Source organism: Xenopus laevis, chromosome 5S (genome assembly GCF_017654675.1).
Source record: "Xenopus laevis strain J_2021 chromosome 5S, Xenopus_laevis_v10.1, whole genome shotgun sequence".
Lineage (NCBI taxonomy): Eukaryota > Metazoa > Chordata > Amphibia > Anura > Pipidae > Xenopus > Xenopus laevis.
In genome coordinates this window covers 36520912-36547807 of record NC_054380.1, presented here as the reverse complement: position 1 = coordinate 36547807, position 26896 = coordinate 36520912, and the positions used below count along the sequence as shown (strand labels likewise).

Genomic DNA, 26896 nt, shown 5'->3' with positions numbered 1-26896 from the left:
GTGTAGGCAGTGTGTTCTAAAATAATCTTGACAAAGGACCAGGTTGTTGAGTGAACCAAAACTGATTATTAGCACTTAATATGTAAGTACATAAGACACTATTCTAGCTGATGCAGAACTACATGCCTCTGCACTGGCACATATGTGGGAAGTGTTAAACTAGACATGCATGGTGATATTATCTGGCAAGTCTGTCAAATAATCAGTACTCTGCCCATTTGAGAAATCAGCCATCAAAGCCCTGGGAAACCTGTCTATAAAGATCACATCATGTCGATACGGCATGGGTTTACTCATGAGTTTGTTTATACCTGCCCAATACATGTCATTTTGAAGATGATTGGAATTTAGCCAAATATTAAAGATTCAGTGCATCCCTATTCTATATTGGATAGGATTTTATTGGTTACAAAAGTATAATTTAGTACTGCTGTTATATGATTCAACTTTGTATGCATTACAGAGGGACCTCACTGATATCATTTCAATACTTTACAGAGGAATCCCCCACATTAAGTTTTTCATGGGAACAAAAAAAGTAAAAATCAGTATTATGCATAATATTTAGGCGGGACTACAAAAAAAATGTAAAATGAGGGGAAGCAAAATTGGTGAAGTAAAACGGAGGTTTCACTCTATATGCTATTATGTTAAGGTAAGGCAGAACTATATGGCTTTGTGGATAGATGTGTAGGATTTTCCACTGGTTTGCAGAGTTTTTACATATGTAAAGGGAAAATGTTCGAGGGATCCTGTCATGGGAAAAACATTTTTTTCAAAACGCACCAGTTAATAGTGCTACTCCAGCAGACTTCTGCACTGAAATCCAATTCTCAAAAGAGCAAACAGATTTTTTTATATTCAATTTTGAAATCTGACATGGGGCTAGACATTTTGACAATTTCCCAGCTGCCCCAGTCATGTGACTTGTGCCTGCACTTTAGGAGAGAAATGCTTTCTGGCAGGCTGCTGTTTTTCCTTCTCAATGTAACTGAATGTGTCTCAGTGGGACATGGGTTTTTACTATTGAGTGGTGTTGTTAGATCTACCAGGGAGCTGTTATCTGGTGTTAGGGAGCTGCTATCTGGTTACGTTCCCATTGTTCTTTTGTTTGGCTGCTGGGGGGGGTGATATCACTCCAACTTGCAGTACAGCAGTAAAGAGTGATTGAAGTTTATCAGAGCACAAGTCACATGACTTGGGGCAGCTGGGAAATTGACAATATGTCTAGCCCCATGTCAGATTTCAAAACTGAATCTAAAAAAATCTGTTTGCTCTTTTGAGAAATGGATTTCAGTGCAGATTTCTGCTGGAGCAGCACTATTAACTGATTCATTTTGAAAAAAAAAGTTTTTCCCATGACAGTATCCCTTTAGATAAATGTTATTGACGAAATATATAAATCTTTAAAACCTTACTTCCAAACCCTTTACGTTTTTATGAAGTAGAACAACAACTGTTTAAGATTTCATATAATATAGTAACACAGGACCGAATTAATCTTTCTTCAGCATCTACACTTGTATATTGTTCCAAAGTGGCTGTTTCAGGCTATCCCTATTGCTAGTTGTTGCTGCAATCTTTAACAGAAATGCAAAACTAGATATAATTTCAGAGCGGCGCTGAAACATATCTGCATCTGTGTTTTATTAATTCTGCATCTAAACAGTTGCATTAGAAATGCAACAGTGTTGTTTAAGATCTGCATTTCCACATTCCCAGCTCAATAATGGGAAAGTCTTAAAAGAATAGAAACCGATATACAATACAGTACCAATGTGCGATTGCATGTATGGTTCATGGTGAATAAATAACTGTAGCATAATATGTTCCACTTAACACTATGAGCTGCTGAATATTTCATTGAGAGCATGCATGATTCACAATATACCTAAATCCAGTTTTTTTCCCTCCTGTGGGCAGTAGGCACATTACAGGCACATTACATACGTAAGCTTTCTTGGGTGCATGGAAGTCTGCACCACACAGGTTAAAAAGCAAATACTGGTCTGCAGGGCACAATTGCACCTATACTTAGATCCAGACATGACTCTTACTTTGCACTTAATACTGTGTAAATGGGATTTATTGGTAGGAAAACCTGGTATCCAAGAATTAGTTACATGTCCATAATTGCATTGATTTTAGTTTCGTGGTTGAGAATTATATTCTGTACAAATGTTCTGGATGATCTTCCCAACAAACTTGTAGAGGCTGTCAAAGTCTTCCACGAAAAATGAATGGTCCTTGTCAGGGTCGGTTGCAATGGATTCCAGCTCATCATGGGCTGCCCAGGCAATCCCAACAGCATAGGCAATTACCCCTGTGGAAAGTCACAAATTTAAAATGAAAGAAAGTTTTTTAAAATCCAAGCTTGTTAAAGCATCTCAAGGCAAGGCTCAAATTTTTTAAGTTATAAATTATATCTCTTATGGAAAATTAGACATACGCATTTCATCATATTTTAAATACATTATTCTGCATCTAAATACAATCATGTTCCAGTGTGCCTGTCTGCCCTTCTGAAATGTTGGTAGATATCTGCTCCCTAACTGTAAGATGATGAAGATTGAAGATGAATTAATCATTGCCCATTTTTGACAGAAAAACACAATTTTCTGATTATATGTTAGACCTTCACTTTTAAAAATCATCATAATCTTATATATTTGTGGAATTAAAATTCTGCTGAGAGCACTGACAGTTGCTTTTGAAAACGTATTATTTTTCACAGTGTCGGACTGGCCCACAGGGATACCAGGAAAACTCCCGGTGGGCCCAAGTTTCAGTGGGGATGAAGGAGGAGACTGATGATAATATTTGAGGAGAAGTGAATAAAGAAAGTGAATGACAAAGAAGGCAAAATAGTTTGGAGAGTGGGCCTGTGGCCATAGGTTTTCTGGTGGGCCCCAGGCATCCCAATCCGACACTGATTGTTCATCAGCAATTGAAAAGGAATCGATACATTTTAGGGCAAATACTTATTGTCGAATATCGAGGGTTAATTAACCCTCGATATTCGACTGTCGAAGTTAAATCCTTCGACTTCGAATATCGAAGTCAAAGGATTTACCACAATTCGTTTCATCAAACGATCGAACGAAAAATGTTCCATCGAACGATTAAATCCTTCCAATCGTTCGATTCAAAGGATTTTAAATCCATCGATCAAACGTTTTTTTCTTCAACCAAAAAAAGATAGCAAAGTCGAACATTGACTTCGGTAGGTTTTAGGTGGCGAACTAGGGGGTCGAAGTTTTTTTTAAAGAGACAGTACATCGACTATCGAATGGTCGAATAGTCAAACGATTTTTAGTTTGAATTGTTCGACTCGTAGTCGAAGGTCGAAGTAGCCCATTTGATGGTCGGAGTAGCTAAAAAAACATTCGAAATTCGAAGTTTTTTTTATTCTATTCCTTCACTCGAGCTAAGTAAATGGGCCCCTTTGGGCCCCTTTGTGTTTTTTCCAGGACATGTATGGGACGCACTATGCTTAGGACATGAACCTCTACTGCAAAAGATGCTATATTTCAGCCTCAGACATATATTTCTATTGGGAAAGCAATTTCCCTTTTAACGTTCGTGCCATCTTTAATGATGGGGCCATGATTACACTTTACAAGTATATTAGAGGACATTATAGACAGGGGACCTTTATACCCATGAAGAGGATCACCGTACCAGACGCCACCCCTTCAGACTTGAGGGAAAGAACTTTCATTTGAAGCAACGTAGGTGGTTCGTCAGGCCAGTGAGGTTGTGGAATGCACTGCCGGGTGATGTTGTGATGGCTGATTCTGTTAATGCCTTTAAGAGGGGCTAATTTCTTCGACAGACATAATATCAAAGGCTATTGTGATACTAAATTCTATGGTTAGTATAGATATGGGTATATATAATTTATGTGAGAGTATGGAGGGGTGTGTGTATGGATGCTGGGTTTTCATTTGGAGGGGTTGAACTTGATGGACTTTTGTTTTTTTTCAACCCGATTTAACTATGTAACTATGTAACTATGTAACTAACTGTTGGAAGTGTGTATTTGTACAGTAGATAGCACATATTACAAGGAACATCAGAAAAATGTGTACCATTCCTATGTGCAGCTGCAGCAGGAACTCGAACATCATCGTAGGACCGACCATCTGTAATGACAATTAATATCTTCCTCTTGTTTGCTTTTGATTTACTGAACAGTTGCTCAGAGGCGTAGGTGATGGCAGCGCCGGTGCTTGTTCCTCCGCTCCAATAGCCTATTCTCATGATGGCATTAATCACATCTTGCTTTGTACTATACTTATCAAATCCAAATTCCAGCCTTTGCTCATAGGTGTATTGCACTGCTCCTATCCTTGTGTCCGTATCAGAAATCTCAAACTCATTGGTTATATTGGCGATGAACTGAAGCACAGTGCGGAAATTGCCAGTTCCAACACTACTGGAGCCATCAATAACAAAACCAATGTCGGCAGCATTGAGACATGTCTTGCTGCAGACTAGTTTGTCAATATCACACATACGATTTACCAGAGGGCTGACAACTTTGTGGAGTCCAAACCAGCTTGGCACATTGATGGAAAAATGTCCATTGGTTCTACACACTGCCTGCAAGTATAAGGTAAACCAGGTTACATTTTTACCAGCACAGATATGTTTTGCATCATCTGGATAAAAAACGATAAAAAAATCTCACACCATCAATCTGACACTTCCCTATTAAAGGAACAGTAACATAAAAAATGAAAGTTTTTTTAATAGAATTAATAGATAATGTAGTGTTGCCCGACACTGGTAAAACTGGCGTGTTTGCTTCAGAAGCACAACTATAGTTTAAATAAACAAGCTGTTGGTAAGCCATGGGGCAGCACAGGACACATGGTAGATAACAGATACGTTCTGAAGAATCCCATTGTATACTACAGAGCTTATTTATTATCTGCTGTGTAACCTGTGGCTTTTCTCCTTTTTCAGCTTTGAATGGATGCCCCAATGGCTACACAGCAGCTTGTTTACATAAATTATAGTAGTCTTTCTGAATCACACACACCAGTTATGCCAGAGCATGGCAACAGTACATTATATTTTAATTGCTTTAAAACACTAACATTTTTTGATGTTACTGTTCCTTTAAATACTGTACTGAAGGATGAGACTTTATTAGAGAACCCTGGCAAAACAGTATCCAGTAACATTATGACACTATTCACTTAACATGTTCATGTAGCAAAGATGCCCCAATAAAACCTTCTTCTCCTATATCTTAAACGTTATATAGATGATTAAATATTTTAATCTAATATCAACTAAGCTTTAGCCTATTGAGACTTACATAAAAAGACACAAATAAAAAGACACAACTATCCAGACTCATGTACAATTAGTCAAATGATTCATGCATGCAGGCATATTTATCCTTAAGAGGACACCGAGTGCAATTCTAATGAAATGGTATGGATCATCCTGTGCAATTGCTTGGGAAACTTGACTCTTTTGCAACAGGGTGTTATACTGACAGAAGATAATAATATTTGGGGACAAGTACTGTGGCATAAACACACATTGTGATTGTGTTTATGTCATTACAGTAGTAAGGATGGATTTTTTCTTATTTAAAAAAGCCCAATTGGGGAAAAAGAACTAAACTAACGAGGATTTTATCCCTAAAACCTTGTGTGACTTCTTTAACTCACTCGTGGTTTCCTTAATGAAAGACTCAAGCAATTATAAATCGCCCCCCAATTATCGGTCACAATATAAATCTCTATATGCTGACTAGCATAGAAAGAGGACCCACAGCAGTGTACAGAGGACCCAGCCTGAATGCTCATCTGCTGACCTAGTTATTTTTATAGCAGGGATACAAGGTTTATGCTGTAACTGTTGTATAAAGTTTGAAGGGTGTTTACTCTATGCTTCACAAAGAAATTTGTATTGTTGAGGGGTTGTCCGATCCCCCGTTTTGCTGTGCACCAGGGATTCAAGTTCCAGGAGGGCCAGGGTGTGCGTTTGTAAGTTGGATACTCTATGCTTCACATCAGGGTCAGACTGAAGCATTAGAGGCCCACCGGGGCTGTTCTCGGGGGCCACCTCCCGACTTCCAAACTTGCCACGCCCTCATGGGTGAAAGACGCACCGCCACAGCTGATCTGCGGATCAGGGGGTGCATGTTTTGGCCGCAGGGGCCCATCGGGTTTTTTCCCAGTGTCCTGAATCTGAAAACAACAAACTAAAAAACATTTTTGGAAGGTGAACAACCTTCCAAAGCACTGCAAAAGCAGTACAATTTGTGACATGTACAATTTGTGATATGGCTGACACCTGTTTTTAGAATTTTTTGTGCTTCCTGATTAGGGCTAATTAATGTCCTAAATGTTGTTTTTCTGTACGACAGACTTCTAATAGTATCTACCCCTGGGTTGACTACCTTCTTATTACACCTTAGCAGATTGCTTGTCATTATTATTATAACTGTTGTATTATATTTTGCCAAACACATACTCCAGCATTTATAAGATGGAATAATACACTGTCCACTGGTGTTTACCTTATCAACAAAGTTTGGTTCAACAACACTTGACCTCTCATTGTCATCAGCACCCTCTATGGTGACAAAGAAAATATTTATTCCAGACTCGCGAGCAAGACGGGAAGCTTCTTCAACTTTATCTGTTGGCCATCCATCCACCAGCACAACAGCCACATTTGGAGCGACTCCTCTATTTCCACTGGCATCAGAAAAGTAATTCTTATTCACATAAGAGAGAGCTTTTCCTGGTGGGAAAATCACAGTGGGATAAAAATGTATGTAGCTAAATAATATAATTAACATTGAAAATACAGTTGTGATATATGACATTCAATTATATCATATAAAGTGCAGTAATGCACTTTCTCCATCATTAAATACAATTTTAGTATGTTTTAGAATGCCCTATTCCTGGCATCTTTGCAATTGATTTTTCTTATTCTAGATGTTGTATTAGATGCCTGCCTCTTCTGCCTCATTCCAGCTTTCAAATGGGAGTCGCTGACCCCAAAATATAAAAACTATTGCTCTGCGAGGCTACAGCTGTATTGTGATTGTTACTTTATATTACTTAACTTTCTATGCAGACCCTCCTCTATTAATATTACCATCTCTTGTTCAAATCATTGCCTGGTTGATAGGGTAAATTGCACCCTAGAAACTAGATAGTTGCTTAAACTTCTGAATATAAAGTTATATATCAGAAGAACCATATAAATTAAAATATGAAGACCAGTTGCAGTTTGACTTAGAATAGCAATGTCTACATTGTTCTAAAATGAATTTAAAGGTGAACTACTCCTACTACCACTAATATAATTAGCTATAACTATACAGTAAATGCACTTCTTTTCCTAATGTATTAGAAATCGATTACTTGTACATAATAACATGCAGCAAGTTGCTAACCCAAGTTGCTCTCCGTGTTTTTAACCCAAGGCGTGATGGGTTTTTGGGACAATTTCTAGTGGAAAAAAAATTCGAAACCTCTAAAATGTTGAATAGATTAAAAATGGTCCAATATGATCAGAGTAGCTCCCACTGACTTCTATAGCATTAAGACAACTTTTACTTGGCAAAGTTTTGCATTAGAGTTTTTCAGTGGTTCTTATACTTTTAGAGCTTTTAAGAAATATAGGAAAAAGGCTTGAAATTCAATTGTTAGTAAATGGACCCCTTTATGTTTCTAATGCCAACAACTGTATTTAATGAAAAAAATAGACAGTAGACATGTATAACAGAATCCCTATCCCTACTTTAGTTTTACTCTAGCACTGGAGTTTTAGAAGCACAATATGGTTTTAGCAAGTAATAAATGTATTACATTCAATTGTCTACACCTAGTTATTCATTCACTACACAGAAATAATAACATACTGTATAATAACAACCAAGACATAATTTCAATGATAACCTACCAACATTGGAATGCCCCCCTTTTTGAGGAATTTTTTCTATGCCATTTTTGAGATCTCCAACATTGAAATGTGCCTGAAGACCAAATTCTGTTGAAGGTTCATCTCTTAAAGGTAAACAAAAAAAGGTAATTCTTTAACAGACCTAGGGATTTGACTTCTACTGATAAAAAAATGCATATCTGCAGTCAGTACTTCAAAGGAAGCTATAACCACATGTAAATAGGCAAATTAAATACACATTAAAGTTTATTGCATGAAATAAAAACATCATTACAATCAGGGCTGTTCCTGCCATGAGGCAAGGTGAGGACCTTAGCTAAGGTGAAAATGAGCGGCCAGTTATCAGGGGCAGCAAAAAGCCACCTCCTGTAACTTTAAGAGACAAATTTCAAGTTTTTTAAACCAGAAATTCGGCTCTGCGATAGTGCATAGAGCAATAGCTTATTGCATTCATGATGTGGACCCCCTTTGACCTGCTCCGATGCCTTAATTTTAAGTACGGAGTGAGAGGGGGTGGAATTAAGGGCTGCTGTCTCAGGTGGCAGCAGCCCCAGGATCACCCCTGATTACAATATATAGGTATGGGACCTGTTAACCAGTATGCTCAGGGCCTGTGTTTTCCGTGATCTGTTTTCCTTAAGCCCACTAGAAACATTAAATAAACCCAAAGACTGTTTTTGTTACCATGCTTGTTTTGGTGTCACAGACCTTTTTTTTTTTTGTGTGTGGAATCAGAACCGGTTGTGCGTGGTAGAAAAGTAGATGAAATTGCTTTAATTTGAAAACACAAAAAAACTGTTAAAATGTTTATGAAGGGGTTATTTATTAAAGTCCAAATGGCAAAAATGCAAAAAAATTGTGTTTTTTTTACTATTAAATCTGAATTTTTAGTGGAAAAACAAAACTCTGATTTTTCGAGACTTATTATACCACAAGGATGTCCAAATCCAAAAATCCAGCATCTCAGACCTACCAAGGTTGTACTTAAGTCAATGGGAGACTATTTAGACGTTTCTGTGGTCTGTACTGGAATTAGCCTGGAAATCCAACTATTTTGGACTTTTTGGGCAAAAATCTGAAAAATTCTGGCTTTTTTGGGAAAAAAGACCCAAAAAATCCGATTTAATTGTGCTTTTTTAATAAAAATAAGGCCCAATCGTGGATTCTAATTTATTCAGACTTTTTTTATTAAAATAATAATAATAAAAAAAACCCCTATATCTATTGAAAAGTTGCATAGGATAATACTTTGTAGGCCTGTTTCTATCCCATCCTGTACGTACTCATTGTCTCTAATACAGGGGGTGTTGCTGGAGGATGGGAGGGGAAGCAGAATAGGTATGTGGTAAGTAAGATGCCTGCCAGATTGATTCTGCACTGTCAAATTTTACTCTGTGCTGGCTGGATGGGGAATGTACATGGAGGAACTAAAAGTGTTGGGTATGTAGTTGAAAATTTTCTCCTTCACTACAGATCTTTCCTTTTTGTTATCATAGGCTAACTAAAAAGGTCTTGGAGGTTCATGCATCATTTAAACCCTCTGAAGCAGCGGGTGTTGAAATACTGTATACACTTAGTTTTCATCTGTTTATTGAAGGTCTTACCCATACTGAACAACACCCATAAGAGGCCCGGAGAGACCAATATCAAGAGCTTCTGCCATCTGGTTAATGAAAAGCTTTTGTATCTTGAAACGTCTCTTTCCAATACTCCAGCTTCCATCAATAAGGAACACAAGATCGATTTTGCAGTCTTAAAGTGAAAGAACACAAAAGCAAACGTGTTCTGGTAAATTCATTCATTTTAGCTATAACAAAATAATATTTGCACGAATCAATCATAAGTTAAAGGAAATAGAAGATATTTATTTGCACCAAGCCCCACCAGGGTACTAAAACTTGTCTCCTCTCTTTTTCTTTAAGCTCTGCAGTCTTTGTTCCCTTGATCACTCTCTCTACTTTTCTCTTCTCACTTTCACTTGTATTTTTTCTCTCCTTGTCCCTATTTTTACATTCACTTACCTTTTTTTAACCTAAGCACTCCCAAAATGTTTTCTTGTAGCACTAACTGCATAGCTTCGGTCAGACAATGCCAGGTTGTTTGGTTATGCAGCCTTGAAACTCCCAAAAGGTGAGCTCTAACTCACTAAAGGCTAGAGAAAGAGAGGTCTTGTACTTTGTTCACTAGAAGGTCCAATGACACTTGAGTAAGCTAAGAATTTTGTTGAGTTCTGGTCAGCTAATTCATCACAAGGTCTGCATAAATTCTACCTGAAGTGTTACTGGTATAGTAGCCCATAACAACCAACCAGCAACTAAAGACAAACATTTTATTGGCTGCTATGGGTTACTGACCCAATTTATTGCACTTTGCCCTTGCCATCTACTCTCTTTGAACTGCCTCAGGTCTCTGTGCTACTTTCATACCCCCTACTGCCCCCTTCCAGCCCCCTACTCATTCAGATATGCAAGTTAGGGAATAGCCTGCACATGCTGTTTCAACTGAGACTAGCTTGACCAAGCAACATATTATGTGCATATTATTAGGAAATAAAAGAACTTACTTGTTCCTCCGAGGGCTACAGTTTCTGGTGGCTTTGTGATGACTTCTTCCCTTGCATTGATTGCTAGAAAGAAAAATTCCATTTTGTTCAGGGTATAATTCAGTTAGGAAAGTTACACTTGGTTTATCATTTAAGCAAAGGGATTCACAATCATGCAGCAATTGAAGATTATTACCGACTTTAATTAATGCTCCTGAAACGGACAAGGCATTAATATACTGTAGATCCATGTTGGAATCACAGCTTTATTGTTCAGTATGGTTTAAGTTAACAGTTCCCAATGACATTGGCTCTATCTCAGATTCTATACAGAGCTCAGGTTCTGTATGGAGCAAAAAAACTCATGATAAATTTTCGGGCATATATTTTGCTTCAGGAATCTATACATATAAAGAATGCATTGCAATGTGCAACATACCTATTTCAGAAAAGCCATGTCTCCATAAATCTTCTTCATTGGCTATAAAATGCAAAATAACAAAAACTGTGTTTTTATTTTGTACACAATGGTTTATAATAAACTAACCTCTCATGTTCCATCCTCCTGGATGAACCAATGCCACCTCAAAGGAAAAGGAAAGGTGAAAACTAAGTAAGCCTTATCAGAAAGGTCCATCTAAATATACCAGTAAACCCCCAAAGTAATGTTGCTCTGAGTCCCCTGTCAAAAGAAACACAGCATTTCTTTCCTTCTATTGTGTACACATGGGCTTCTGTATCAGGCTTCCTGCCTTCAGCTTAAACCTCATTGCCCTGGGCAAGAGCCTGCTCAGTTTGCTCCTCTCCCCCCACCCCTCCCTTCTCTACTGTAATCTGGGCCCAGAGCAGGGAGAGACTTAGGCAGGAAGTGATGTCACAAAAAGCTAATACTGCAGCTGCTATCCTAAACAAACAGAGAGCTTCTAGAGCTTTTTACTCAGGTATGGTAAAACATTCTACAGAATAAATATAGCATTCTATCTTGCACTATTGCAGCTAATCTATTGGCAATAAAATGCCTCCGTAGCTTTCCTTCTCCTTCAAGCTCAACTTGGCCAAAACTGAGCTCATGGTCTCCCCACCCAAACCAAGCCAATCTCTTCCTCCTTTCACCATTACTATTGATGGCATGACCATTAACCCTGTTAATTCAGCACACTGCTTGGGGGTCTTTGACCCGTCTCTCATTCTCTAATCATATTAATACTACTGGCAAAACCTACCGTTTCTATCTCTGTAATACACCCCTTTCTTTCACAAACAACAGCCAAAACACTAATCCATGCCCTTATCCTATCCACTGTAGACTTTTGCAATCTCCTACTAACTGGTTTTTCTTACTCCCACCATTATTCCCTCCAATCAATCTTAAACTGCTCCTGATCTCTCCTAAGAGGGGACCTGTCCAATCCCAACTAAAATCCTTAACATGGCTGCCTGTTAAGAAAAGCATAGCATATAAAATCATAGTTACATAGTTACATAGTTACATAGTTAAATTGGGTTGAAAAAAGACAAAGTCCATCAAGTTCAACCCCTCCAAATGAAAACCCAGCATCCATACACACACCACTCCCTACTTTTAATTAAAATTCTATATACCCATACCTATATTAACTATAGAGTTTAGTATCACAATAGCCTTTAATATTATGTCTGTCCAAAAAATCATCCAAGCCATTCTTAAAGGCATTAACTGAATCAGCCATCACAACATCACCCGGCAGTGCATTCCACAACCTCACTGTCCTGACTGTGAAGAACCCTCTACGTTGCTTCAAATGAAAGTTCTTTTCTTCTAGTCTAAAGGGGTGGCCTCTGGTACGGTGATCCACTTTATGGGTAAAAAGGTCCCTGCCATTTGTCTATAATGTCCTCTAATGTACTTGTAAAGTGTAATCATGTCCCCTCGCAAGCGCCTTTTTTCCAGAGAAAACAACCCCAACCTTGACAGTCTACCCTCATAATTTAAGTCTTCCGTCCCTCTAACCAATTTAGTTGCACGTCTCTGCACTCTCTCCAGCTCATTTATATCCCTCTTAAGGACTGGAGTCCAAAACTGAACTGCATACTCCAGATGAGGCCTTACCAGGGACCTATAAAGAGGCATAATTATGTTTTCATCCCTTGAGTTAATGCCCTTTTTATGCAAGACAGAACTTTATTTGCTTTAGTAGCCACAGAATGACACTGCCCAGAATTAGACAACGTGTTATCTACAAAGACCCCTAGATCCTTTTCATTTAAGGAAACTCCCAACACATTGCCATTTAGTGTATAACTTGCATTTATATTATTTTTGCCAAAGTGCATAACCTTGCATTTATCAACATTGAACCTCATTTTCCAGTTTGCTGCCCAGTTTTCCAGTTTAGACAGATCACTTTGCAAAGTGGCAGCATCCTGCATGGAACCTATAGTTCTGCACAATTTAGTATCATCTGCAAAAATAGAAACAGTACTTTCAATGCCCACCTCCAGGTCATTAATAAACAAGTTGAAAAGCAAGGGACCTAGTACAGAGCCCTGCGGTACTCCACTAACAACACTGGTCCAATTAGAAAATGTTCCATTTACCACCACTCTTTGTAGTCTATCTTTTAGCCAGTTCGCTATCCAGGTACAAATACTATGTTCCAGGCCAACATTCCTTAATTTAACCAGTAACCTTTTGTGTGGCACTGTATCAAATGCTTTAGCAAAGTCTAAGTAAATCACATCCACTGCCATCCCAGAATCGAGGTCTCTACTTACATTCTCGTAAAAAGAAATTAAGTTAGTCTGGCAAGATCTATTACGCATAAAACCATGCTGGCACAAACTCATAGTATTATGATTTGCTATGAAGTCCAGTATCTTATCCTTTATTAACCCTTCGAAAAGCTTTCCTAATACTGACGTCAGACTAACTGGCCTATAGTTTTGAGGCTGAGAACGGGATCCTTTTTTGAATAGAGGCACCACATTAGCAATTCGCCAGTCTCTTGGCACAATACCAGATCTCAATGAATCCTGAAAAATTAAGTAAAGAGGTTTGGCAATCACAGAGCTAAGCTCGCTAATTACCCTGGGATGAATACCATCTGGCCCTGGACCTTTGTTAATCTTAACCTGTTCAAGTCTCTTTTGAATTTCTTCTTGTGTGAACCATGCATCATTAGTTGTATTACTAGAATTGGGAGTGTTAAGAAGGAAACCTTCACTTACTGGTTCTTCATTTGTGTAAACAGATGAAAAATACGAGTTCAGAATCTGCGCTTTTATTTTGTTTTCATCAACCAGCTGATCCCCCTCTGATAGTAAGGGTCCCACCCCTTCCTGCTTCATTTTTTTACTATTGACATATTTAAAAAATAATTTGGGATTTTTCTTACTGCTTGCTGCAATATCCTTTTCTATAGCAATTTTAGCTTGCCTTATAGCTTCTTTGCATGATTTATTGGCCTCCTTGTACCTTATAAATGTTTCGGCTGTACCAGCTAACTTGAAAGCCTTAAAAGCACGTCTTTTCTTACCCACCTCAACACCAACGCTTCTATTGAACCAAAAAGGTTTTGCTTTGCAACGACGTTCCTTGCTTACAAGTGGAATATACTGACAAGTATATTTATTAAGCAGCATTTTAAAGACTTCCCATTTTTGTTCTGTGTTTAACCCTGTGAAAAGCATTTCCCACTTAATATGTTGCAGAGATGCCCTTATACTGTCAAAGTTTGCACGTCTGAAATTTAGTGTTTTAGTTACTCCCTTATAGAATTGCTTCTGCAACAGAATCTCAAAGGAGACCATGTTATGATCACTATTCCCTAAATGCTCACCCACACAAATGTTAGAGATGAGTTCAGTATTGTTAGTTATTACAAGGTCCAAAAGAGAGTTATTCCTAGTAGGTTCTTGAACGAGCTGGAATAAAAAGTTGTCATTCAGCATATTTACAAACCTACTAGCTTTTTCTGTCTTAGCAACCCCATTACCCCAGTCAATGTCTGGATAATTGAAGTCACCCATAGCAACAACTTGACCCAGCTGTGAAGCCGCTTGTATCTGCAAGAGTAGCTGGGCTTCATACTCGACACTTATACGAGGTGGTTTATAGCATACACCAATGATAATTCTTTTTGATACCTTTTGCCCAGTCGAAATCTCTACCCAGAGTGATTCTACACCCTCACCAGTGCCAGCTATTTTTATTTCTTTAGCGCATGGCTTTAATTCAGGCTTTACATACAAACCCACTCCTCCACCCTTTTTAATCCCTCTGTCCCTCCTAAAAAGGGTGTAACCATTTAAATTCACAATCCAGTCACATGTTTCATCCCACCAGGTCTCAGTGATACCAATTATATCATAATTTTTAGAGCATGCAATTAATTCTAGGTCTCCCATTTTACCTGACAAACTCCGTGCATTTGCCAGCATACAGCAGAGGTTACTACTTTTACTTTTGAAATGTGCATTACTTAGTGAAGAATTATACGTTAAGTTAGTATTATTCTGTTTTCCTTGTAACAGAGGGACCTCCTTAGCTGGTAAACTGTATGCCCCCCTCACTCCTCCCCCATGACCCCTTACTAACCCCACTACCCCGTCTACACTAGCTTCCCCATAATCCTTTATCTCACCCACCCCCCTCTTGCCTAGTTTAAACACTCCTCCAACCTCTTAGCCATTCTTTCCCCTAGCACCGCGGACCCCCTTCCATTGAGGTGCAAACCGTCACGGCTATATAGGTTGTACCCCAACGAAAAGTCAGCCCAGTGCTCTAGGAACCCAAACCCTTCCTTCCTGCACCAAGACTTGAGCCACGCATTAAGCTCCCTAATCTCCCGCTGTTTTCCTAAACTTGCACGTGGCACAGGCAAAATTTCAGAAAAGATTACATTGGAAGACCTTTCCTTGATCTTAGAGCCTAGATCCCTGAAATCATTCTTTAAGGTCTTCCATCTACCATTTATTTTGTCATTAGTACCGATATGCACTAAGACAGCTGGGTCGTGCCCAGCCCCACCCAATAATTTGTCTATCCGATCAACCACATGCCGAACCCTGGCACCAGGTAGACAGCAAACTGTTCGGTTGTAGCGATCCGGACGACAAATTACCCTATCCACTTTCCTAATAATTGAGTCCCCTACAACCACAATCTGCTTAGGCCTGACTCTACTCTCCCCCCCCACCACTACTAGAGAAACTGGTCTCCCGGCTGTTAGAGAGATCAGCCCCATCTAGAATTGCCAATCCAGAGTTCATACTCCCATCATCTTCACACAATCTGGCAAATTTGTTGCGATGTATAATCTCCGGATCAGCCTCCATTTTCCTTTTGCCCACCTTAGATTTTCTAACTGTCACCCAGCTAGCTGCCTCAACATCCTGCTGCTGTTCTGTTCCCCCCAAACTATCTGACCCCGCTAGGTCCTGCTCAGTGAGCAAAAGACTCCTTTCAAGATTGTCAATCGACCGCAGTGTTGCAATTTGTTGCTCTAGTGCTCTAACTTGAGCCTCCAAAGTGGCAATTTGCTCACATCCACCACAGAGGTAAGCATTTTGGATCTCTTGTTCCAAATCTGCATACATATGACAGACTGTGCACTGAGTCAGACCTTCAATCTTGCTAGCACTCATTATCCCAGTTACAGATCAAAACAGGAAAAAATATAAATAAATATATAGAAAAAAAATGAGGGTTTAGAACAAACTTTTGACCTACAGTAGTTTGAACCTCCTTTAGTTTTCAACTCCGGTGTTTGTAACTCCACTTACAGATCCCCCACTTAACTCCGGTGTTTGTAACTCCACTTACAGATCCCCCACTTAACTCCGGTGTTTGTAACTCCACTTACAGATCCCCCACTTAACGAGCAAACACTTAAGAGAAGCTAACACTAGAGCAAGCTCCACTGGAGTCCCAGGGGTTCTATTTATACAGTCTGTTCAGGTGCAACTAATCAAACCCCACCCCCTCAAACGGAGGGAAAACTGCAAAGTAAAGCAGGTTGTGACAAACTTGCTGTAAGCACACTAGCACACCAAACTTTGCTGTTTAGCACCCAAGACAGAAAAAAAAAAAAAAAAAAAAAAAAAACCTTTTAAAAAAAAATTAAACCACAGTAGTTAAATATAAACCTTAATATAAAAAAGCAGTTAAGAAATACTTATCCTTTTCAGATGATTTGTTTGCTTTAAGTTGCTTTAAACCTGTCAGCAGCCTGATTCAAACATTGATTGAACATGATTCAAACATTCAAACATTCAAAGCCCTTAACTCTTTTGCTCTTCACTATATTTCCTCGCTTGTCTCACTGTACGTTCCTGCCATATTATCACACAGAAAAAAAAAGTTTAGTGCAATATTCAGTGAATGTATGATGGGAGATGGGCAGACCAATAGCGGCAAAAGACTTGGATATTGGTTGGCTTGTCCATCGGCCAGGTCATTAAATTTTGATCCATTTGATCGGGCACCTTTGAAAGCACCCAAACATCAGTCAGATGCTAAACCATCTACCTGTATATGTCACAATGAAGCTGTAAATGTCTGCAATGAAAATGAATTATCTTTGCAGCAACCAACCAATGGAGTCCTAAGGATGAAGATACTAAACTCTAATTTGATTGAACATCTTTTCTTGACACTTTCTCATTAGAAAGTACTGTGTAATTTCATATTGACAAATGATGCTCATCTTGTTTGTAAGAAGGCTGACACTCAACATAAGAAATGCATGAAGGTATCTTCATGATAATAGGACTACCTGACACACGGTTATCAGACTGCTGAGCAGAGGTTGGGAAACCGAGATATGAATTTTACTCAGAATGCTTAAAAGAATAAACAAAACCACATTAACACTGAACAGGAAAAAAAATAAATGTGTCCACATGGATGCTTACATTTTGGTACTGATGTTTCTTGGACAGCCTTCAACACTGTGTCTGATTCACTGTTCCTGGAATCTAAAAAAACACATAAAAACAATGTCTATAGAATAATGAGCATGCTGGAAAATTCCATGCTAAAGGAAACTATAACATTCTTTAGAGGGAGCTTTCCATATATCTGACTAAATATTTTAACTTTAATAGCCATATTATAACCACTTAATTAATGTTCCTTTCCACTGCAGTGGACATCAATTTTCTATTGGGACATAAATAATATATGATTTTTTATTGCTGAAAGTTTACATACATTTCAGAGTATTCCATAAAGTCTGTACAGCGTCAGACTGGGGAGCCCATGGCACACCGGGCCTACAGCCTCAGGGGCTCCACACACCATCTCCCATGCCCCCCAGCCACAAAGTTCTCTCTGCCGGCAAAACAAGCTTACTCGTTTTGTGCCTTGGTAAACTGGCACTTCCTCAGAGCAATTCTGTGCCGGTTTACCAATGTATGAAACTTACAATCTTACAATGATTGCAGATATGTTATTTACTTTGATTAAATGTCTGTTCTGAGAAAGTGCCAGTTCACCAATGCACAAAACGCGTAAGCTTGTTTTGCACAAACACTGCCTCTTAATATCATTATGTGTGCCTAAATAAAGCCATATTTTGATAAAGCCTGTGATCTTAGTGAAATTTCTGGGACAGTGCAATGCTGGAGAGTAACAGAGTTTGACTTGTATCAGACAAAGTCTTCCTGGTGAACACTTTGGTCAAGCCACTATCATGGGGTCCGCAACTAGTCTTAGTATTACATGGCTGGATCAGAGACACCAAAATGTTTTGTCTTTTTTTAAAGCCAGCTGTAGCATTCATGTAGTTAAATAAAGTTAATAGCATATGTATGTATGCAAAACCAAACCCTACCCGTTATAAATTTCAAACCTAAAGAAGGCTACTTACTGCTTTGTGAAAATCCTGATTTCCCCCTTTCACTTTCTGATACACTAGACCTGGAATTGTGCACTATAAGTAAAAAAAAAGAAAAAGAAAAAATGTATACCATTTCAGGGATTCTGCCTAGAGGGACTGCTTTAAAGATTAACTGCTCCCTGCAGGGCTAGGGTAGCAGCAAATAACTTTTTGAATAGATGAATGACAGAATAAGAATTGTAACAATGATAACAGATAAAAAAATGGTATAACCCTCACCCCTTGACACGTCAAAGATTGATCTAGTCATTGCCTACATATCACCCAATAAAACGCTTGATTCAGACGGCCTGTCCAAGTGCATATCCCCCAGATTGCTTGAAACATTCACCCAGGTACTCCTAACTGGTGAACTACCATTATCCTGCTATGCTACAACTATTACTTTGATATGAAATGGTGATAAAGAACTGTGCCTCATGCAATTTTCCCTAATTAACATTGGCACCAAGATATTGGCAAAACTCTTAGCAAAAAGACTGAGGAAGGTCATCACAACTCTAATCCGCCCTGACCAGACAGGCTTCAAGTGGACCTGTCACCTACACATAAAAAACTGCATAATGAAAGTCCTTTCCAAATTAAATATGGAACCCAAAAAAATGTTTTCATTAAAACATCCATACCTGTTATTAAGGTGTTTAAATATCTAAACTGTCAATCAAATATTACCTGCCCCGCCTCTATGCCCGTGGCATAGAGGAGGGGCAGTCAATTACTTTCACTTTCCATTCAGCATTTCCTACATGTCACTGCTCTCCTCACATTCCCCCTTCCCTCCTCAGGCTCTATATTTGTGTAGGGCACTGCACATGGACATTAGGTCCCCCTTTCTGGTGCATACACAAGATTTTGGGGTGATACACAATTTCCCTTAATAACCGTGTCCACAAAATGGCAGCTGCCTGCTTGCTGTGATTGTATAATTCCAAAACAGAAGGAAACAAAATTTAAATAATAAATACAGTGTAAGTAAAGTTTATTTTGCTCAACTAACATGATAGAAAAGAATTTGAAATTATTTCTTAGGTTGACAGGTCCCCTTTCATGCCCCAAAAAACAACATCAATAAACCTGATGTGTCTGTAGACCCATATACAACTAGCTCAACTGCATGAAACCATCGGGTCGATAACCTAATTAGATATTACCAAAGCATGTGATTCCATTAACTGGCAATATTTGCGGCAATTACTTAACCCATGCTTCATATCATGGGTCCAGCTCGTATATAAATGTCAGGGAGCCGGGAGCTCCCTCCAGGGAGGTTGTCAGGATCAAGGAGGAAGCCCTCTTGAGGGAACAAGGTCGCGGTGTCCAAAGGGTTAAACGAAGAATAGTCAGGATCAGGCAAGAGTTCACAGGCAGGCAGAATACAACAAGGTCCAAAGTCCAGGCAAAGGGGTCAGGAAACAGATCAGGAACAAGATTTGGCAATAAGGTACACAGGAAACCCAGGATACACTTTAGGGAAGGTAATCCTATACTTGGGCGCCATTCTGGCGTCTAAACAGGCTTTTTATTTGAATTTGGCGCCTTAGTGACGTCATTGACGTCCTTGCGCCGACGTCGGCGCCCTGACGTCATCGCGCCGGCGCCGCTTACCCACGTGGCGGCCATGGGCGCCGCCATCTTGGGAGCGACGCCGGCAGGAGAGGACGCGCCGCCCGGAGCTCTTGGACCTGCTCCGGGCGGCGCTCGTGACAGTACCCCCCCCCTCACGGGGGGCCTCCGGACCACCAGGATTTGGCTTCTGGGGAAATTTGGAGTGGAACTCCCTCACCAGACGAGGAGCGTGAACATCACGGTGACCTTCCCAGGAGCATTCTTCAGGGCCAAAGCCCCTCCACTGAATGAGGTACTGAAGAGACCCTCTGGAGATCCTGGAGTCTAGGATTCTCTCCACCTCGTACTCGAGTTGACCCTCCACAGAGATGGCAGGAGGAGGAGATTGACCGCCAGAGAACCGGTTGGTGATGGCGGGTTTCACCAGAGACACGTGGAACACGTTGGGGATTCTCATCTCTGGTGGCAGTTGGAGTCTGACAGCCACAGGGTTGATTATCTCCAAGATTGGAAATGGACCCAAGAATTTTGGACCCAACTTGGGAGATGGTATCTTCAACCGGATATTCCTGGAAGAGAGCCAGACATTATCACCCACCTTGTAGGGAGGAGAGGATCTTCGACGACGATCCGCGAAAGTCTTATGAACAAGAGCGCTCTTCTCTAGGTTCAACTTGGTAGCAGCCCAAATAGCAGACATATGGGCTGCGGAGTCGTCAGCAGCCGGGACATCAGATAGCACAAAGTCTTGGGGAAAAGCTTGAGGATGCAGACCATACACCGACATGAACGGAGACCTCCCTGTAGAGGAATGACAAGCATTATTATGAGCGAATTCCGCCCATGGGAGGAGATCAGACCAGTCATCCTGGCAGAGGGATACGTGGTTCCTCAGGAACTGTTCCAGGGCTTGGTTGACACGTTCAGCTGCCCCATTCGTCTGCGGATGGTATGCAGATGAAAACTGAAGAACAATTCCCAGGTCTTTGCATAGGGAACGCCAGAATTTGGCAGTAAACTGGGTGCCTCTATCGGAGACAATCTCCACCGGGAAACCATGCAGGCGGAAGATGTACTGGATAAATAGCTGGGACAACTCCACCGCAGAGGGCAACTTCTTCAGAGGATGAAATGGGCCATTTTGGAGAAGCGGTCAATAACAACCCAGATCACAGTATTCCCACCGGAGGGAGGAAGTTCGACAATAAAGTCCATAGAGAGGTGTGTCCATGGACGAGAGGGTACCGGCAAAGGCTGTAACAACCCACTGGGGCGGGAATGGCTAGGCTTAGAAGTGGCGCAGACATTACAAGCAGCCACAAAGTCCTTTACATCCTTGCGGATATCAGGCCACCAGACTAGGCGCCTCAAAAGTTCAAGGGTCTTGGCCGGACCAGGATGTCCAGCTTGCCTGGAGCAGTGGGTTTGTTGCAGGATGGCCAGGCGAAGTTCTGGAGGGACGAAGGCCATGCCAATCGGAGTATCTTGAGGAGCCGAGGACTGCCCAGCCAGAATCTGGTCGGCAAATTGGGGATACAGAGAGGCAATGATCTTGACTGGTGGAATGATTGGTTCCTGTCTCTCAGGGTCACGGTCCACCGGAGTGAAGCTACGAGACAAGGCGTCGGCCTTCAGATTTTTGGAACCTGGGCGATAAGTCAAAACAAAGTTAAATCGGGAAAAGAAAAGGGCCCACCTGGCTTGTCTGGGATTTAGCCTCTTGAGGGACTGTATGAACTCCAGATTTTTGTGATCAGTGAAAATCTGGACAGGAATTTCAGAACCCTCCAGGAGGTGACGCCATTCTTCAAGGGCAAGCTTGACTGCCAGGAGTTCTCGATTTCCGACATCATAGTTCTGCTCTGCGGATGAGAACTTCTTGGAGAAAAACGCACAGGGGTGCAATTTTCCATCAGAGGAGTGTCTCTGAGACAGGATAGCTCCGGCTCCGACTTCAGAAGCATCAACTTCGATGCAGAAGGGTAGTGCAGGATTGGGATGTCGAAGAACAGGAGCAGACGTGAAGGCCTCTTTCAAGGACTGAAAGGCTTCTATGGCAGATGGAGGCCACAGGCTGGGTTTACCCCCTTTTCGGATGAGGGCCAGGATAGGTGCAATGCGGGAAGAGAACCCCCGGATGAACTGTCGATAATAATTAGCAAATCCGATGAATCTCTGGATTGCTTTGGTACTCAGTGGGAGAGGCCACTCCTGGATGGCCGACACTTTCACGGGGTCCATCTCAAATCCCTCTGGAGAGATAATGTATCCTAGGAAGGGGATCTTGGATACCTCGAAAACACACTTCTCCAACTTGGCGAAGAGAGAGTTCTTCCTCAGACGAGAGAGTACCTCCTTCACCTGGGAGCGATGACTTTCAAGGTCCTTGGAAAAGATCAGGATGTCGTCCAAGTATACGACTACGAACCTTCCTAGGAGATCTCGGAACACATCATTCACAAACTCCTGGAAGACGGCAGGGGCATTGCATAGGCCGAAGGGCATAACGAGATATTCATAGTGCCCATCCCGAGTGTTGAATGCCGTCTTCCATTCGTCACCCTCCCGGATGCGAATGAGGTTGTAGGCCCCCCGGAGATCCAACTTGGAGAAAATCTTTGCCCCTTTCAGCTGGTCAAAGAGCTCGGCAATCAGGGGCAGAGGGTATCTGTTTTTTCACGGTGATCTTATTCAGACCCCGATAGTCTATACAAGGCCGAAGGCCTCCGTCCTTCTTCTCCACGAAGAAGAACCCAGCCCCTGCAGGAGAGGTAGAAGGGCGGATAAACCCCCGCTGGAGATTTTCTTGGATGTACTCCTTCATAGCGGTAGTCTCTGCAGGAGAGAGAGGGTAGGTGCGCCCTCTGGGGGGCATAGCTCCAGGCAGGAGTTCAACCGGACAGTCGTAGGAGCGATGTGGGGGAAGGAACTCTGCAGACTTTTTACAAAATACATCGGAAAATCCCTTGTAAGTGGAGGGCAAAGTCTTTAATTCCGCAGAGGAGACATTCACCTTCTCGAGGGGTTTTGGCGGAAGGCAATGTTGCAGGCAAAATGAACTCCAACGAGAGATCTGCCCAGTGGACCAGTCTATGGTGGGGTTATGCAGACGTAACCATGGAAGACCCAATATCACTGGAGTAGAAGGACAGGGGATGATGAAGAATGAAAGTTTTTCTTGATGCAGCGCCCCAACTTGTACAGATAGTTCCGCCGTGAACTTTGTGACGAATTCAAACTCCAGGGGTTTGTCATCTATGGCAGTAATTCGCAGGGGAGAAGACAATGGAAGCAGAGGAATCTTCATGCGTTCGGCAAAAAAGGCATCCATGAAATTGCCATCCGCTCCGGAGTCGAGGAAGGCCCTTTCGAAGATAGACTTACTTGCCAGGTGAATCTGCAAAGGAAGAAGAAGCCTGCGTGAATTTTCTTGATACTTCTCCAGAGAACCTCGAGTGATGCCCCCTACATGAGAAACCTGAGACATACCTCGGGGTACAAAACTCTTGGCTTTGGCAGGACAGGCGTTGGCAAAATGGGAATGCCCACCACAGTATAAACAGAGACCTGCCATACGTCTTCGGAGTCTTTCCTGCTCGGAGAGGCGAGTCTTTCCTACTTGCATGGGTTCCTCCAAGGGAGACGTCGACACATGGGTCACAGGAACAGCGGGTGTTTGCAGAATCGGCCTTTGAAAGCGAGGGGCCAACATGGGAGAAAATCGTCTACTGCGCTCTCTCTCCACCTGGTGCTCTCTGAGACGAGTGTCCACCTTAATGGATAGAGCGATCAACCCTTCCAGGGTGTCAGGAGTCTCTCTGGAGACGAGATCATCTTTGATGCGGATGGATAGGCCTTGGTAGTATACGGCCTTGTAAGCGTCATCACACCAGGAAGTCTCCGCCATCAGTGTTCGGAAGTCTATAGCATACTCATTGACACTGCGGCTTCCTTGCCGGAGCTGCAAGAGACGGGCAGGGGCGTTCGTAACCCGACCTGGAGCATCAAAAACTATACGAAAAGCCTGGAGAAAGTCTTTAACATCAAAAGTCAGCGGGGAATTCTTCTCCCAAAGAGACGTGGCCCACTCTAGTGGCTTGCCTTCCAATCGAGACATCACATACCCCACCTTGGAACGCTCGCTAGGAAACTGTGTGGGTTGGAACTCAAATTGAATTTGGCATTGCGTGGCAAATCCCCTGCAGGCTTGTGGGTCCCCACTGAAACGAGGGGGAGGTGGAATGCGAGGCTCACCTGTCGGGTAGCTTGTGTTCGTGGGGGCTGCCGCCATGGGGGGATCCCCAGTAGGTGGAGCAGTGGAGGACGCAGAAGGCACTTGAGCCAGCAGGACATCGAGTGCTTGCCCAATGCGAACCTGCTGGTTTTCGTAGTCCTCCATGCGGGATGCCAGTCCGCGGAGTGCTCGTCCGACATGAGGTGTGGCTTCCTCAGAAGGATCCATGGCCCAAGTATAATGTCAGGGAGCCGGGAGCTCCCTCCAGGGAGGTTGTCAGGATCAAGGAGGAAGCCCTCTTGAGGGAACAAGGTCGCGGTGTCCAAAGGGTTAAACGAAGAATAGTCAGGATCAGGCAAGAGTTCACAGGCAGGCAGAATACAACAAGGTCCAAAGTCCAGGCAAAGGGGTCAGGAAACAGATCAGGAACAAGATTTGGCAATAAGGTACACAGGAAACCCAGGATACACTTTAGGGAAGGTAATCCTATACTTGGGCGCCATTCTGGCGTCTAAACAGGCTTTTTATTTGAATTTGGCGCCTTAGTGACGTCATTGACGTCCTTGCGCCGACGTCGGCGCCCTGACGTCATCGCGCCGGCGCCGCTTACCCACGTGGCGGCCATGGGCGCCGCCATCTTGGGAGCGACGCCGGCAGGAGAGGACGCGCCGCCCGGAGCTCTTGGACCTGCTCCGGGCGGCGCTCGTGACAATAATAAACTAAGGACACGAGTCTGGGTCAACAATGCTTTATCAGCCCACTTTGAATTAGAGAGGGGCACCAGACAGGAATGCCCTCTCTCCCTGTTATTATTAGCATTGGCTATTGAGCTAGACTGAGGCACTCTTCTACCTCTAGAACAGATAGAGGAAAAGGTAGCGTTATACGAGGATGATGCTGACTTGGGCACACAAAGTGCCACCATTATCTTATCTCACTCTTACAGCACCTAAGAGCTCCCAAATTTACACCATTATTATTTTGCAGCCCAGCTGTTTTATATTCATAAAGAAGCAAAAGCGCAGTTTTGTCCCAGTTTTTTTCTTGGAGCTTGCCTTTTTTTTCTCGACCTCGAAAATGAGTAAATAAGCCTCTAGATGTGCAGTATTGTGGGGTTAGCGGAATTGCAGCAGAGAGAGTGGGGTAGTGATGTGTGGGCGGGTTCGGGTCAACCTCGCTGCACTGTTTGCTGTGCCGTTTGCGACCTAACACTGCTGGCTTGTGGTTTTATAGGGGTGCACCTCCCCGCCCCTTTTGTGATGTCATCACCGGGAGGGGCGGGCGCGGGCCTATAAAGGAAAGGCGGAAGTCGGGTGCTGGTCGTGGAGGTGCGGGTTCAGGTGTGGGTCGAGTTTTTCTCGACCCGCACATCACTAGATAGAGGCATATGAAGACTGTTTAAAATGTACAGAAAGAGTACCTTGTGTGTCCCGAGTTTCCACAGGCCAGACAGCCCCAACATTAGGTGCACTATTACTGCTCTCAGGTACTAGAGAGATTAAAAATAGAAAATTGCACAATCACAATCTACAAATACTCAGCAGAATATAAATGTATTTGCTGTGATAGCTGTTATCATACCTGCTGGCTTGCGCTGGATTGTATGGACATTTACCCTTTGGCTTGGATTCTGCCAGTCACGTCTTGTTAATGCTTAAATAAATAATATCAATGTCTGTGAAGCATTATTCTTTAATATAAATACACACACACAAATGCCCACACAAATACACATGATAACATTACGTGTTATTACTTTTATTTTCCCCTAGTTACAAAGATATAGAAAAATCTACAATACCATAATAATAATTGGCACTTACATGGACTTTGTTGAGGGGCACTGTTCTTTTCTGCTAAAATTTGTTGAATTCTACTGTAACCTGCTGCAAATATAATACAAAATATTTATGTTTTATGAAGAAAATAAGCTACTTTTATAATGTTGGCCCCAATTTATTACTAAGGCTAACTACAAATGTGGTGTTTTATAGCAATGACCCCCAACTAAAACTATAGTTGCAAATCAGATTTTAGATCCTATCATCATATTGGTAACATACAGCAGTATCATAGTTGTCGCAGAATCCTAGTTGCCCTGAGAAAAACTGTGAATTAGAACACACCAGAAGTTAATTTAGGAAATTATACATTACTGTATACTATTTATACTTGATTTATCTATCCAAGAAGGTATAATGCAACTTAATACGTTAGTATCTGATTTTGCAAAGAGAGTCTTTATGGCCCCTATAGCAGATGTATAAGGACTACCTATCTAACTTACCAAAACCAGATGATGGCTGAAGGCTTCCAATGGGCTTCCGTATGGAGACTGCAGGTTGTTGCCGTGGTGCACCTATGACATACACACATGATTTATGTAAATACAGAAGGTATAAAATTTCGAAAATTTATTCGACAGATAAAAAGATATTCAAAGATTAGCTTGATTCTTCAAACTCCTAATTGCTAATAATGACATGATTGCAAGACTTAACAGAAATTTCATAAGGTCAAAATTATTTTCCTAATTCCTACGTTGCAAATATTGTAATTATCTAATATTTTCCTGACTCTGACATGTTCTCTCTCTGTAGTGTCTAGATTTGCTGTAGAGAGATGGCTGTAAGGTGGATTTAGGTAGCATCTGGAAACTAGAATAGCTCACATTTGTAAATAAGATTTATTGCTTGCAGTGTTATTTCATGTGTTTCATACTAAAGTGTC

General features: G+C 41.6%; 1 protein-coding gene across 3 annotated transcripts in view; it reads right to left on the bottom strand.

Annotated features, from left to right (window-relative positions):
• Positions 1 to 1314: 1314 nt before the first annotated feature.
• Positions 1315 to 26896, bottom strand: part of vit.S (vitrin S homeolog) — an 83278-nt gene continuing 57696 nt past the window's right edge. For all 3 annotated transcript variants that reach the window (XM_018265190.2, XM_041564416.1, XM_041564415.1), the window contains 13 exons: positions 26454 to 26525; positions 25990 to 26052; positions 25748 to 25819; positions 25587 to 25655; positions 18337 to 18399; positions 17381 to 17443; positions 10926 to 10967; positions 10508 to 10570; positions 9549 to 9696; positions 7945 to 8048; positions 6545 to 6771; positions 4092 to 4605; positions 1315 to 2323 (listed from right to left, as the gene is read on the bottom strand). In XM_018265190.2, coding sequence (XP_018120679.1) covers positions 2145 to 2323; positions 4092 to 4605; positions 6545 to 6771; positions 7945 to 8048; positions 9549 to 9696; positions 10508 to 10570; positions 10926 to 10967; positions 17381 to 17443; positions 18337 to 18399; positions 25587 to 25655; positions 25748 to 25819; positions 25990 to 26052; positions 26454 to 26525 — 1679 coding nt within the window. In that variant the 3' untranslated portion in view covers positions 1315 to 2144. The remainder of the gene's footprint in view (positions 2324 to 4091; positions 4606 to 6544; positions 6772 to 7944; positions 8049 to 9548; positions 9697 to 10507; positions 10571 to 10925; positions 10968 to 17380; positions 17444 to 18336; positions 18400 to 25586; positions 25656 to 25747; positions 25820 to 25989; positions 26053 to 26453; positions 26526 to 26896) is intronic.